At 47.0% G+C, this 14,449-nt stretch overlaps 1 protein-coding gene across 1 annotated transcript in view; it reads right to left on the reverse strand.

The window, feature by feature from the left end:
• The window catches only part of ATP10A (ATPase phospholipid transporting 10A (putative)), a 1,364,682-nt gene that overhangs the window by 274,919 nt on the left and 1,075,314 nt on the right, over positions 1–14,449 (reverse strand). The window contains exon 11 of the mRNA XM_069636588.1: positions 3,655–3,758. Within this exon, the coding sequence (XP_069492689.1) occupies positions 3,655–3,758 (104 nt within the window). The remainder of the gene's footprint in view (positions 1–3,654; positions 3,759–14,449) is intronic.

The following is a 14,449-nucleotide window of genomic DNA, read 5'->3' on the forward strand; positions in this document are numbered from 1 at the left end:
GCCCGTTAACTAACTTTTCCTGACTTTATCTCAATCTTTTATGAACTATCTACAAAGACTTTTTGGGCATAACCCCAATGTGTGATCCTGGACACATTTCGCTTGCTCTCTCTAAGAGTGGGCCTGGCATTTGTCTTCCTTGCTCTCCAGTAGACTTTGCCTAACCTGCCTCACTGTGGTTCTTTGAAAGGTATTGAAATTGCATGCTTCCATAACTTTGCCTTTTCCCTCCCTTTTTCTATAACTTATTAGAGTGCCATCTTATGTTAAGCGCTCACCTCTGTCTGAAAATAAGTGTTGTTTCTCACTAAGACTTGTCTAATAAGTCATTAGGGTTGTATATATATAATAGTGACTGTGTGTTGAATTTACTTACCTCTTTTGTGTTAGTGTAATTTACAAGTGTGTCTTTAAATAAATAATGATATACTTTTACACAAAAGCTCTGGTCAGTGTTTGCTTGTGCTACTGTATCTCTGTACCTATTGCGTATACTCTATATACTGCCTAACTCATCTTGAGAGGAGTCTGACTGCTCAGCCACAGCTACCAGGTAAATCTGGGTGGTACAGACTGCTACCATTTGGGTTTACTGCCAACCACCTGTAGTCCTAAATCTTTTGCAGTGGTCCCTAAAGGAACTGCACAGGTTTCTGGCTAACACGCACTGATACACAATTTTAAATTGTACACACATACATGGCATGCACGAATATTCATTAAATTACAATTTTAACTTGTTTCATGGCTCCATTAATTCCATACAGATTTGTACATGCATCTTAAGCAATGAGTTTTCTTTGAAATACTGACCTGTCTTTTGCATATTTTTGCTACTAAAACAAAGTTGATTTAAATTTCAACACTTCATGAGCTTGCAAAACACTTACCAAAATTACATTCCCGAGATACTATGCTCACTGCACACTCCCTGCTCTTCCCTTCCCGTGACAACCCTGTGCTTTCTCACGCCTATGTTTCTTCTCCCTTCTAAGCTCGTACTACTGGAACTTCCTTCCTCTCCTTGTCGGACCTCGCGAATTCTAAAACATCCCACTAGATCGGCAGACTGATTTACTTAGCTTACCTGCTCGACCTACGGTTACAGGTGACAGAAAAATAGCTAGTGCTTTCTGAAAAATGGTGCATGTCACCATAAATCGACTTCACATTTGGCACAATAAAGACACGCACCAGCCAGCGCCACACAGTGAAACTTATTGGCCATTAACTGCAAAGTCTGTTTGCAATCAATGTCAAATAAAAGTTTCAAACATCCCTGTGCTCGTCAGAAAGGTAGAGTACCATGCAAATGCTACTCTAAAGCAGTGAAATCTCCTTGACAATGTAAGTGGGTGAGAAGATATGATGAGCTCTGTAGGCCATATCAAAAAAGCTATTTATTCTTTAAAATCTGCACTCAACATTCAACTCCTTAATCAATAGGCCGCCTCCAGTTCCTCATTTCTCCCCCTCCCTTACTACCCTACAATTAATTCATTCAGCATACTACCCAATCTATAGTCAATGTGTTTCATCTGTATTTTACTACATTCTGTTATCATACACGCCCCAACACCCATTGGTCAGTTGCTCACTTACTCCTGCGCTAATGTAATGCACCTCATTCAGGATTGTCCAGCAGACTGTTGAATTCATTTGCGACTTGGCAATACTTTTGGCCATACTCTCATTAGCAATTAGCACTTGCACCTTGCTTTTTTAGACTGTGATATTCTCACCAACCAGCTATATGGGTTAACCTCCTGGGCCACAACTACAAGCCCTTAACGGGTTCTTGGTTCACCCGTTAGTCTATGGCTTCCACCAGGGAATGGGATAGAACCCTCAGAAGGGTTGCAGCCTTTTTTCCTCCTGTTCTGGGTTCAGATAGAACTTAGCAGACTTCCTGCTTCCTCAGCTCCTCTGGGTCTGGCCCCATCGTCCTTCTACCTTCAGGTTGGCTACCTGGACTGCTGCTCTCGGTCTATAGCGGCAAGGCTTTACAATATTTTATTGATTTTGTCTTTGGGTACTTATGAAGCATGAACCTGGGTAAAGCAATGGGGTGCTTTACAGATTTATAGGGGAAACTACACGAAGAGGGAATTAGTAAAAAGGGGTATAGCATAGGAGCAGGGACCGAGCAATGAAGGGGGTGGAGGGGGAGGTGACAGTCCAGAGACGCAGGAAACATTGTGCTAGCGTCAGGTAAAAGTAAGAGCAACCAGGTTTTACATAGAAGCCGGTACGGTAGAAGCAGGTGGAAGGAGTGGGGGAATACTTCAGGGGGGCTGTACAGTAGGGAGTGAATGCTTTTACAGAACGGCCCCAAGAGTCTGGTCTGTGTGGAAAGCAGGGTCAGATGTTTTGGTCCTGGTGTTTGAGGTTTTGCCTACTCCTGCCTTGGGATTGGGTTTGTCACAGTTCACAAATTGTTGTCCCAGGTGTTTGGGCTTTGCCACATCGCTTCCCGAGCTGGTTCTACTCAAGTCTCATCTTATATTGTAGAATCAAAAGGCTCCAGCTGCTTAACTTCTCCTTTTGCCTTAGTCTTGCAAAAACGAATGAACTTAACTTTATTGTTGATTCATTCATAGCAAGAATTTTATTGTATACTGACCATAATCGTCACCTTCAATTAGGCCTTTCTGAGAAGGGGCCATGCGTTTAAAATGGCTGCCAGACATGCTAATATATCTGTCTCAGGTTGGCAAGAGGAATTATGCACAAATGTAGGGACAACTGCCCTTGACATGCACTGGGAAGGATATTTTCCCGAATTGCGGAGCTGAATAAGGGGTTGGCAATGTGACACATGGAGGGGCCCAGATATCCCTCCCCCACCCAAGCAGTAATATGGGTGGTGCATGCTCCTTTTAATAATACACATTACATGTGGAGGAGCTCTCCGGTTTCCCGTGCACCTCCTCAGCTTAGCTCTTTATGGGCATTTCAGGTCCCCAGAGCTGCTCATGCTCTGCAAGCAAGGGGACCGTCATGCAGTGCACATCATTGGTGAATGTGTCACACTGTAGGCTTTGGTCTAGATCGTTCCCACAAGGTTCTAGCATCTGTTCTACGGGAGGGTGGGGGCTAGTAAAATGCAACTTCAGAGCTCTTCATTTATGATAAAAAGGCAGTGTTGCATTTTATTGTGGTACTGAGCACAGACCTAGCTTTGTGAAACCATGGATCGCTGTACATGGGAAGCGGCCATAGGGGGCAGGGCAGTTCTTACACAGTCACACAGCTTACCATATACGTTAACAGGGAATAGATAACATGCACAGTAATTAGGAAACATGTAACCGTGGTGAGAGCAGAGTAGGGGAGGGACAGAGGTGGACGGTCATCGGCGGTCATTGGAGGGATGCTGGAGGGTTCAGGACTATCTTCTAGGAAGTGAAAAGTTATCCCTTGAGGAGGGGGGTCTTTATTTCTTTACAGAATTGCAGAAGTGTGGGGTTGAGTCTGATGTTGATAATTCTGTGGATCCCGTCTGGGGCATATATTGAAAATGCTACATTAAGATTAAACAAAGCCCATGTAGGTGACTTGCATTGGAGTGTTAAAATGAATTAACAGTGGCTGCATGTAGACTTCCAATGATAATATTTACACAATAACAATGCAAAATTAGTAACAACTTACTCTCTTTGCAATGCACAAGGTGCGGAGTCCATCCATGGCATAGAGATTAAGGTAATTCTGAGTTTTACTTTGAATTTTCTTCTGATGTTTTCCTCTATAGTCTTCTAAAAAATGGTAAATGAATAAACATTTCTGTAACCACATGAGCAGTTAAGAGAGTTTTGTTCTGAGTCGTCAACATTTGTCAAATATTTTTATAGCTATATCATTGTAATAGACTAAACAGTGAATTCCTCGAATTGTTTCCATTTGCAGAGTTCCAGTAAAAAATAAAATAATACAAATAAAAAAACCACAAAAGTATATTGAATATTCTTACGACATATCCATACCCCACCGACCAAATTAAGTATATTCTAAGCTGTGGTTGGTTCTATTAACTAAAGTTGGCAGGCACTGAATGCAGCTTGCTCTGCACAGGGAGAGGGGTTGAGCTAATGGCAACATAGAGCGAAATGGGCAACCACAGTTCAAAGGACACTAATAATGGAAATCCTGCAGCAAAAAATTCCTAACCAATGGCAATTCCCCTGGGTTTAATTCCATCATTTTAAGCTCATCTGTTTGCCTAGAGCAAATGCTATAGACCGCTTCCCTGTGGCCATGCCAAGGATAAGACTGCTGCCCAGGATTGCCACCACCAAGAGGGCTATGGCAAGATAAAAGTATTATAAAGCGAGGAGCCAACCTTTGCTGTGCATGCTTCCAGCACTAAAAGAAGATCCTTTAACAGTGCATTTGTTAATACAATTGGCCCTCACATTAGCATACACATTCACTCCGAGATTGAAGAAACAAGCTGTGTACCCACATTTTATGAAGGTCTTTTTAACATACAGCCAATTTATTCAAAGACATTCATATTCAAAATTCCCCCAGGGACTTCAGTTGATAGATTAAAGTTACTCACTGTAGTGACTAGAGAACTCCAAGTCCACAGTCTCCTTTCTTCCATCCTTGTGGGCGTCCCCCCCATCATGGGGACGGTACTGGAACCTTTGGCATCAATATATTGAGCGCCCCCTTTAAATCTAGTATATCATGCAGGGGCGTGGTCCCAGGCATGGGAATGCTCCCCTCAACCCACCGAGGCCCTGCCCTCAAGCGCCTCACCTTAGGCCCCTTATAACACATGGGATGCTTGAATACCCGGCTATACTGCATATATTAGCCCATGGCAAAAAGTGGGGGAAGGTGGGTAGGACGTATGGAGGAAAGGGGACTAATGACTAGGAGTACTCTAGTCGCTACAGTGAGTAACTAATTACTCATACGTGCCGTCCCCTTTCCTCCATCTTGTGGATGAATCCACAGAACAAGACCATAGGGTGGGGACGTGACAACGTGCATCATATCTAGGTTGAAGAAGCCTGACCGAACTCAGCATTGCGCCTGGAGCTGGTATACAGGGAATAGTGCTTAAAGAAGGCTGACTGAGTGGCCCAAGTAGCCGCCCTGCTGATGACATTCCAAGAAGCATGTCTCTGAAACGCAACGGCCGTGGCCTTAGCTCTGACCGCATGGGCATGAATCCCCTCAGGAACCCGGTTTGCCCATGGCCATACATGCCTCTGAAATGAACTGGACCATCCAATGGTCGATAAAAGCTTTGGAAGCATGGGTGCCAGGATAGGAGCCCCCAAAAGTGATAAACAATGCCTCAGACTTCCAGAAGGACTTTGTCCGTGTTAGATAGAACTTGTGGAGTCTCTTGATGTCCAAGGAATGCAAAGCCCTTTCTGCCTCAGACTGTGGATTCGGGAAGAACACCGGCAGGCAGATTTTCTGATTGAAATGGAACGGAAAGACTACCTTGGGCAACAAATTGGGATGCATGCGCAAGATGACCTTGTCGTTATGGAATGTGGTGAAGGGCTTGCACAACAACGCCTGCAGCTTGCTGACCTTGTACGCAGAAGTGAGCATCACCAATAGCACTATCTTTAGTGTCACCAGTTGGATGTTCACGGAGGTCATCAAATCAAAGGGATTACACTGCAATGCCGCCAGAACCACATTGGGGTCCCAGACCAGATGTGGCCTATGCACCAGAGGAAAAAGACTGGCCTTCCCTTTGAGGTGGACCTTAACCCCCAGGCTGGCCACTGAAAAAACCTGCTATGGGGAATTCTTGTAGGCCACCAAGGCCACCAAATAGGTGCGGCAGACATCCACCTGCACGCCAGAGCGAGCCAGATGTGAGGAGAAGGCCAATACGTCTTCCAGGGAGCAGGAGATGTGTTCCAGCCTCTTGTTAGGAGTCCAGTGGCAAAACCTAGTCCACTTGCTCTTTTACTGGGATCACGTAGACTGCCTCCTAGCCTCCTGTATATTGTCCTAGTTGTCATCCGAAAACTGAGCATGCCGTAGTTTCAGCTTGTCAGGAACAAGGCCGCTAGGGCCAGCCTGAATGGGTCCGGGTGCTCCATTGCCCCGCCCTGCTGCATCAGGAACCCCTGCTGCATAATCAAAAGATGTACAGACCCCTGGGTGCACAAATGCAGTAGATTCAAGAAAGAAGCCCTCGAAGGTTAGTGTATTGAAATCAGGATGAGGCTGCAGAGGGTCAGTTGGAGCAATGGGGGAGGAGGGAACACAAAACCTGCGGCCGTGCCAGCAGATCTCGAAGGAGTCTCTCAGAGAATCCAACCACGTCCTGCCCATGAAGCATACCGGGGGCACTTGGAATTCAGAGGAGATGTAATTAAGTCAAGATACAGAAACCCCCAGCACTGGGACAGGGGCAACAAGAAGGTGATGTGCAACTCCCACTCGTGGGTGTTTAACCCCAGGCAGCTCAGCTGGTCTGCTTCTGAATTGCTGTCCCCTGGGAGGTGGACAGCAGAAATCCAAATCCCATGTCCGGCTCCATTCCCAGATAGAAACCGCCTCCAAGCAAAGGAGGGAGGAACGGGTGCCACCCTGCTTATTCAGGAAAAACATTGTCGAGGAATTGGCCGTCCTGACCAGAACCGCCTTGTCCCTGATGAGGGGCAAAAAAAGCGCCTAGCGCCAGGCCCATTGCCTTGAGATTGAGCAGTTTGATATACAGGAGGGCACCTGTCCTGGACCATGAGCCATGGACCGAGTAGCCCTCCAGGGCAATTCGCCAGCCTGAAAGGGAATAATCTGTCACCCCCACAGTGGACTCCGGCTGGGTAAAGGGGACTCCCAATGCCACATTGCTGTCCATCAACCACCAATGAAGATCCAGGAGGAGGAGCAGGTGTATTGGATCTGGTCCGACATGAGACCCCATCTCCTGGTCCCAATTGGCAGCCAGGTGGAGCTAGAGTCATTACATTATGAGACAGGTATGCTGCACGGTGAGCATGCAAGATGCCATCAGCCCCAGGAAGTGCTGGAACCAACATGCCAAGGTGGTTGATTGTCTTGCAGAGGTAAAGGAGCTTCTCTGGCGTGGCGAACACCCGCTGCGCTGCCGTCTCCCAAGGAAGACCAAATCCTAGGCGGGAGCCAGCTAAGACTTCCATTTGTTGAGAGAAAAGCCCAGCTGGTGAAGAACGTCCATCAGCCACTGGCAGGAGTGCACCGCCCTTTGAGGCAAGCTGGCCCTGACCAGCCAGTCGTCCAGGTAAGGGTACAAGTGTTGGCCCTCCCGGCAGAGGAGACCAGACACCGCATTCATATGCTTCATATACACATGAGGGGTTGAAAGGCAGCACCTTGTACTGGAAGTAGTATGACAATCGTGAACCGCTGAAATTTCCGATGCGGCTGGTAAATGGGGACATAGAGGTACGCATCCTTGAGGTGCAGGGAACACATCTAGTCCCCTATATTACGCTATGTGCACAGCGTAATCATCTTGAAGCGGTCGAGCGGTAAAGACAGGTTGAGAAATGACAGGTCCAGGACTACCCTCAGGCCAGTCTGGTTGTTCCTGGGTACCACAAAAATCCTGGAGTAGTAGCCAGAGGCCCTGTCCGACTGAGGAATCAGTTTCACTGCCTGCATTTCTAAAATGAGAAAGGAACTCCCATAAAAGAAATCGGGGGACCCTATCTGACGTAGAGGAGGAGAGGATGGAATATGAAAAGGAACAGGAAGACTGAAGCCTGGAGACTATAGACAGGCTCCAATGACTCTTGAAAAAATGCTTCCAGCTGTCCTGGAAGAGAGCCAGCTGACGCCCTACTGCTGAGCTGTGTTCCCCAACAATGACGTCACTGCTTCTTGGCATCTGAGGCGTGAGGAGAGGGAGCGGAAAAAACGTGCAAAGTCCTCTGCTACTTCCACCTGTTACTGGGCAACATGTCAGTCCTCCGTGCACCGCCGTCCCGAAACCCCTTGGAGCCATTGAAAGCGCAAGGTTTGAAGTTGGCCCTGCCCTGAGACCGAGGGAAGGATTTCTGCCCTGGCTTAGTCAGGATGGCCAAGGACTTGCCTGTTTTGTTTAGAGGACTTCTTCTTTGTCAACTCCTCATCGGTGGATGAATGAAAAAGGTCCATGCCCTTGAAGGGAAGATTCAGGATCCGCTCTTGCACATCAAATGAAAATTTAGTGGCATGCATCCACGCCATTCTTCTCATCTTGACCCCCCAGGCACAGCCCTCTGCTGGCTGTGTCGATGTGGGAGACCGAAGACTCCACGAGGTCCTGCGCAACGGCCTGGGCATCTGTGTCCCTGAGCACCCACCACAGCTTCTGGTTATCTGCAGCTAAAAAGGCGTTGGCATCAGCCTGTCGCCCATGCAGCCCTGAGATGGTGTAGCATCGTTTGCCCCACGACTCCAGGACCTTGTCCTCCTTGGATAGACAACTCGAGGTGGCTCCCGAGCAGGAAGATGAAGACAATGGTTTAGAATAGAGCTAGGCCGCAGCCACCGCTGAAGAGTGTGGCTGAGGGTGGGAAGCAAGGAGGACTGGCTCCCCATCCATCAGCCTGAACCTGCTGGCTAATTTCCTGTTCATTAGGGCATTGGCCCTGGCTTCTCCCAGACTTTCCTCATCACCTACAGGACATCCTTCTGGAACAGAATTGCCTTAACGGCTCATGGTGCGCTTGCCCAAAACCTCTGCTAGCACTCTCAACTCCTGGGGGGCCTCCTATGGCAGGGGGACCGCCAAGAACTTTGCAAGTCCCTGAAGGCGGTCATAAAAGGCCTTTACAGATGCCGAGGGTTAGTCGTCCAGGGTGTCCACATCATCATTGCCATCATTGTCAACCCCTCCCCCCTTTTTCCTTTTTTACAGACTGAGAGGAGCCCGGGCCCTGGGACACAGGGGCCAGCGGGGTCTCCCCTTGGTCCAAACCCAAAGCAGACCCAACTGTTGCTGAGGGGGAGGTGTTGGTATTACAGAAGGAGGAAGAGGGGTCTGGATAACCGGTAAAACCTGAACCGGAGGAGGACCGGCAGCGCCAGAGAAATAAGCGGAGGGGTGGAGGCCTAGGAGGCACGACCTGTGGGATCACCTCCTTGACCATATCCTTCAGGATCCCCCATCTGCAGGGAACGCATGAGGAGGAGTAAGCGCCCGAAGAAGCGGTCCTCGCAAGCTGCTGAGTCCTGAGTGGGTCGGCCCTCTGCAGAGCTGGGACTCTGTTCCTGATCAAAGTGCTGAGGTGCATGAGGCATGGTGTGGTAGGGCTTCAATGTGTTGATGAATCTCTGAGGAGCCCAACCACCGGTGAACCATAAAACCCACCTCCGCTTCATGAGGTAAGTGGACTGGAAATGTCTTGCATGGCCCACTTAATGGGCGAGAGTACAGGAAGGCCTGAATCTGAATCAAAGATGGCCACCAGTCTAGACGGCTCAGCCACATGCTCATCGCCATCTTGGGGCCTTGCGCCATGCCCTGGGTGGGAGGGTGCAAAGGCCCTGTGCCATGTGCTGGCTCTGACTCGGGATGACACTATTTGGGCCTAGAACCCAAAACATAAGCTTCGACCTCAGAGCTTGCTCTGGAAGGCCCTGAGCCCGCGGCCTGCTGGCCAGTAGTCTAATCACCCCGACTCACGTCCTCTAAGGTGGCTCTGGTAGGCTGTGTGCCCTCAGCAGTTGAGCTGGTAGTCATGCTGGATTGTGCCAAGGACTGACTCTTGGAGGTAGAACACAACAATCCCTTGCCTCCTGGGGCCGATGAGGACAAACTTGATCGCCCCTAAATAGATAGACCGCCCGGTAGAGCTCCTGAGCCCTTCGGCTTGGGAGCTGGTAGCATTGACAACCCTGGGCCTGTCCATGGATCACCCCGAAGAGCCCCCCAGACCCCTCGGATTGAGAGCCAGTAGCCTTAGAGGACTCGGGCCTGCCAGAACCTGAATCCAAGGTACCCTTGTCCATGGAAACCCCTGGGAAGGAGTCTCCAAGCTGAGGAGCCACATTAAAGAGAGGGCCTACCTTGTCTTGATGTGGGGTCCTCGAGATGAACTCTTTCAGATGTCCTGGATGAGAAGCATGGAAGACCTTTGTCCAAAGTGACAAACGATTCTTCAATGCCCGATGTCCGAGAGCACTGCATGCTGCGCACACGTCTTAGCGGTAGTCGGGCCCCACGCACTCAAGATATACTGCATGGGGCCCTAAGGCTGGGAACGAGCGGTCGCAGGATGCACATTTCATGTATCCCCCAGCAGCCGGCATGAGCCGGGGGAGGCGAGACAGCAAATGGTGGTAAAGAAGATTAAAAACAACAGGGAGCAAGCAGAAAGTTGTAAAAGGCTCTGCGCCTAGCTTCCAAGTCCGACACCGTCAGTGCAGAAAAAGGGACTGAGGTGAGGCACCCCCACCACACGTTATAATAAATTTAAAGGGGAAGCTCAGTTGTTCACTGACATAGGTTCCGGTATCGTCCCCATGACGGGGCATGCCCACAAGGATGGAGGAAAGAGGACATGACGTATGGGTATTTCAGGGTTTGAATTTGCTGGGAGCCATTTAGCTCCACGAAAGGGCTTAAAGGAGCCTGATTAGCTTGACACCAACAGCTACCAAGAGCTACTTTTGGTTCGCCAAGCTAACTGGTGTAAACACGAATATAACTATCTGACATTCAGTACAAATCTGCAAATGTGCATAAAGCGTGCATTGGTAAACATCTGAAAGACATGTAAAGCATGCATGATCATATGTACTGGACACAAAGTTAAAGTTGCTTCTCATTTGGAGGTTACATGTGTTATATACTAGAACCCCCTTCTGATGCATGCGGCAGCAGCATTGAGAAAGAGTAAGCAAGGTCACATCACAGACAAAGAGGTGGAAGCAGAGGTAGAAAAAGTTGTGGCAGTAAAGACAAAGTAACAGATCAAGGCAGTAGCAGATGTAATGGCAGCGTTCAGATATAGCAGAAAAGATATGACAAGTCTAAATGAGAAGTGGCAGCAAGATGGGGGAAGTGAAAGAAAAGAAATGTAACTGAAGTAAAAGGGAAATCAATTTAAAGAGATAGTAAAAAGTGAAGACACGTAAAGCAAAATGGCTAGGAACAGACTTCGACAGAAACAGTCAGCAATAGAGTACCAGACAGGGCAACAAAGCAACATAAAGGGGGCCTGGAAGTTCAAGTACATGTGTTTTTTCTAGTGCATGACACAGTTTAGAAAACGTTGCTCCACCTTTCAAACACTCTGTTCATGAGATTGGACTTGAATAGCTCCTGGGTCATGACAAGCAACTCCTGGTCAGAGGAAAATTCTAACACCAAGGAGCTACTTCCAGCTCCTGTTCCTTGAATTCTAATTTCGAATGTCCATTTCATACAATTGACCATGCCATCCTCCTGCATAGGCTTCAGGAGTTTGGCTTTTCGTTTTTTTGCTTAGTTTCTAGCTTTTCTGTTTTCTAGGACTCAGTCTGTTTCTTTGCCTCTTTTCCGTTCGACTCCAACCCCTGTTTGTCGTGGGTTGCCTCAAGGCTCTGCACTTTCCCCCTTTACTGTTGAATATTTTTGTTCAACCCCCTCACCCGTCTCATTCATTCTCACGGTTTTTGATTCTTTTCATATGCCAATGACACTCCACTCGTGTTTCGCCTTGATGTTGATCAGGAGGCGACAGCCGCACGGTTACTTGTCTGTTTGAAAGAGGTGAGTGTGTGGATGAGTGCTAATTGGTTGAAACTAAATGGGGGACAAATCGGTTCTAGTAGTGCCCTCCTGAACCTCCCGCTGCCTCTGTGAGCTAGGTTGATGACTTCTGGCCATCTTCTCTAGGCCCTCTTCCAGTTCCTGTAAAAATGCTGCAAATCCTTGGCCTAAGAACTACAAGCTCTTTCCGCAGTGGCCCAAATTAACTCCATCTGTGGGTTGGCTTCTTCAAATTGAAGAAATTGAAGAAAATTCTGCCTTTTACCCCAGCTAATTTTCACGCTCCAGTTATTGCAGCTTCTATTAATGGTAGTTTGGACTACTGTAATGCTATTTTGTAAGCTAAGCAGAACTACCTGAATAATCAACTGCATGTACTGTAAAATTCAGCGGTTCGTTTGGCCAAGGCATTCCCTAAAGTCATCATGCATCGGTAGCCGGACAAGACCTTTACTGGCTTCACGTGGCAGCTTGTATTAAATACAAATCTTTATGTATCGGACCTATTATAAGAAAGGCTGTTCGTCTCTTCCGGAGAAAATTCTCCCCATTACCTTAAGCGTTTACTGCAGTCAGCCCCTTCTCTTTTGGTGGCAGTGCAACCTTATCGATTGAAGCCTTGCGGCAGTCACGCGCTCTTTGTGGCAGGGCCCAGTCTGTGGAACTCCCCTCTTCTACCCCCATCATAGCATCCCTGATTTTGACTCGTTTAAAGCTCGTCTTAAAACCCAACTTGTTTAAATCTTTTGTCCACTCTTTCACACGCTAGCGCCTCAATGAATCTGGTGATTTGTTTGCGCTATAAAAGTGAGATGATGATGACCCCTACTAGCTTCTATATTTGGATGGTAATATATTCACTGAATGAAGCATGCCACATAATGGTAAATGAGACTAACATTTGTTTCTGATCTCAGTCTTAAGTTCTAAATTAGAATCTTGAGTTGACTGTGAAAGGAGACTGGCCGATAGGTAGAGCAGTGAAATAAGGTTTTTTCCAAACTTTAGTAGTGATATTCAGAATGTTAATTGAAGTAGGGTTGCTACCTTTTTGCTTCATGGTAGCTTGTGCCTTTGCAAATTGGAGTGGGGTAAGGAAGCGTGTAAAGAAACTTGGGCCTCAGGCGACCATGCAATTTATTGATTGTTTTTTTGATACCCTTCTATAGAGATGAAACCACCCCAAAATACCATGGGCAAGAAGTTAGTTAAAGGGAAGGTAGGAGATGGTTAAAAGAGTTGGGAGGGAGAGGGCTAAGTGTAAAGAATGGGGGGAAGGATACATTTCACAACATCAAATTTGAGGCATTCAAGAAAACCTGCTAAGTAATGATTACACAATTATCATCAAGTGGTTTCTAATAAGTCTGCCTCAGCAATAAGAGTTAACCGACTCTTGGCTAATCGGCAAAGGCCTGCTGGAAGAGGACGGTTTTATGCACCTACCAAAACTTCAGAAAATTTGTTTGGATGAACTAGGGGCTTCTGCAAAACCGGTTTTTCATGTAGTTTGCTGCAAAGCGTTTGCCTGTTATCTTTGTTTTTAGGTTTCTGGTGTGGGAGTATAGTGTTTAAAATGTTACACTCCGAACCTGTAGCCCAGTACGCTGAATAGGAGATGCCATCAGTTTAAACTGGAACTTTAATGTGCACAAATCTACCAAACACCACTGCCAGGGCCTTCCAGACGCTGCAGGTCACCATCATAAAAGGGGAAATCGCAAACGGAAGACATATGCAAATTACTAATTGCTGTCCATTACAACGGCAGGTGGAGGCACACAGGCACCTCTGGCCACATGACTCTGCCTCACAGAATTTAACCTAACACGCAAGGAAGAACTGTAAATAGATTCCAAATGCTACTCCATTTTTAATGATAGTGACAGGATTAATGATCATGATCTAGTCCATGCAAAGAAATACAAAAATAAAGGTCAGCAAAGAAAAGCGAGGATAATGTTTCAAAGGCAAATATGAGGCTGACAACTAAGCCTCATAACAACAAAAAATATAGATGAGAAATATTCCAAGAACCATTAGTAAATGTCGTATACTGTGGACTCCAGACACCTCAAGATTGTTGGAAGCCAGACAATGGACTGTGCACAATTGACTCAAAAAACCCTAAACCGCAGATAACTGTGAGGGAAAAGCAAACGTCTTAAAAAGGACTTTACATCTAGAGACTTCTTCTGTTCATTCATTCCCCTGGATATGTTATTGTAAATTATCCTCATTACATAATGGTGGACTCTCAAGGGTAAAATGTCAATAGTTCAGAATTACCAGCCTATATAAACTGGCCAAGGCCATCAAAAGTTGAGTATCTTTTACATTAACAGGCAGTGGCCAGATCCAGTCACCTACAAGCCTCATAATACAGTAATATTGGCAGTACCTTTGGGAAATGGGACTTTGGTGAGTATACGTCTTGAGACTCCATCACACAGGAGACACCTTAGGTTTCTCCCACATCCTGCCCTCCTTGAACACTCCCACTAACAAGAGACCCTTGCCGTGCATAAGCAGTATGCAAGGGAATGTCCTCTGGAACCCCCATACATAACCTTTAATAACTTCTGCGTTGGGAGTCACTGCTCCAGATAATATTGGTAAGTGTGAGTATGTTACTCCCCATTATTTAAAGTTGGAAGTAAAATGCTTTTTTTGGGCGTAAACATGTCAGTCTAATTTCCAATAAGAGTATTTTACAAGCCAGTCAAATGGTTTTACTTG

The sequence above is a fragment of the Ambystoma mexicanum genome, chromosome 7p, assembly GCF_040938575.1.
Source record: "Ambystoma mexicanum isolate Mex_15411 chromosome 7p, UKY_AmexF1_1, whole genome shotgun sequence".
NCBI classification, from domain to species: domain Eukaryota; kingdom Metazoa; phylum Chordata; class Amphibia; order Caudata; family Ambystomatidae; genus Ambystoma; species Ambystoma mexicanum.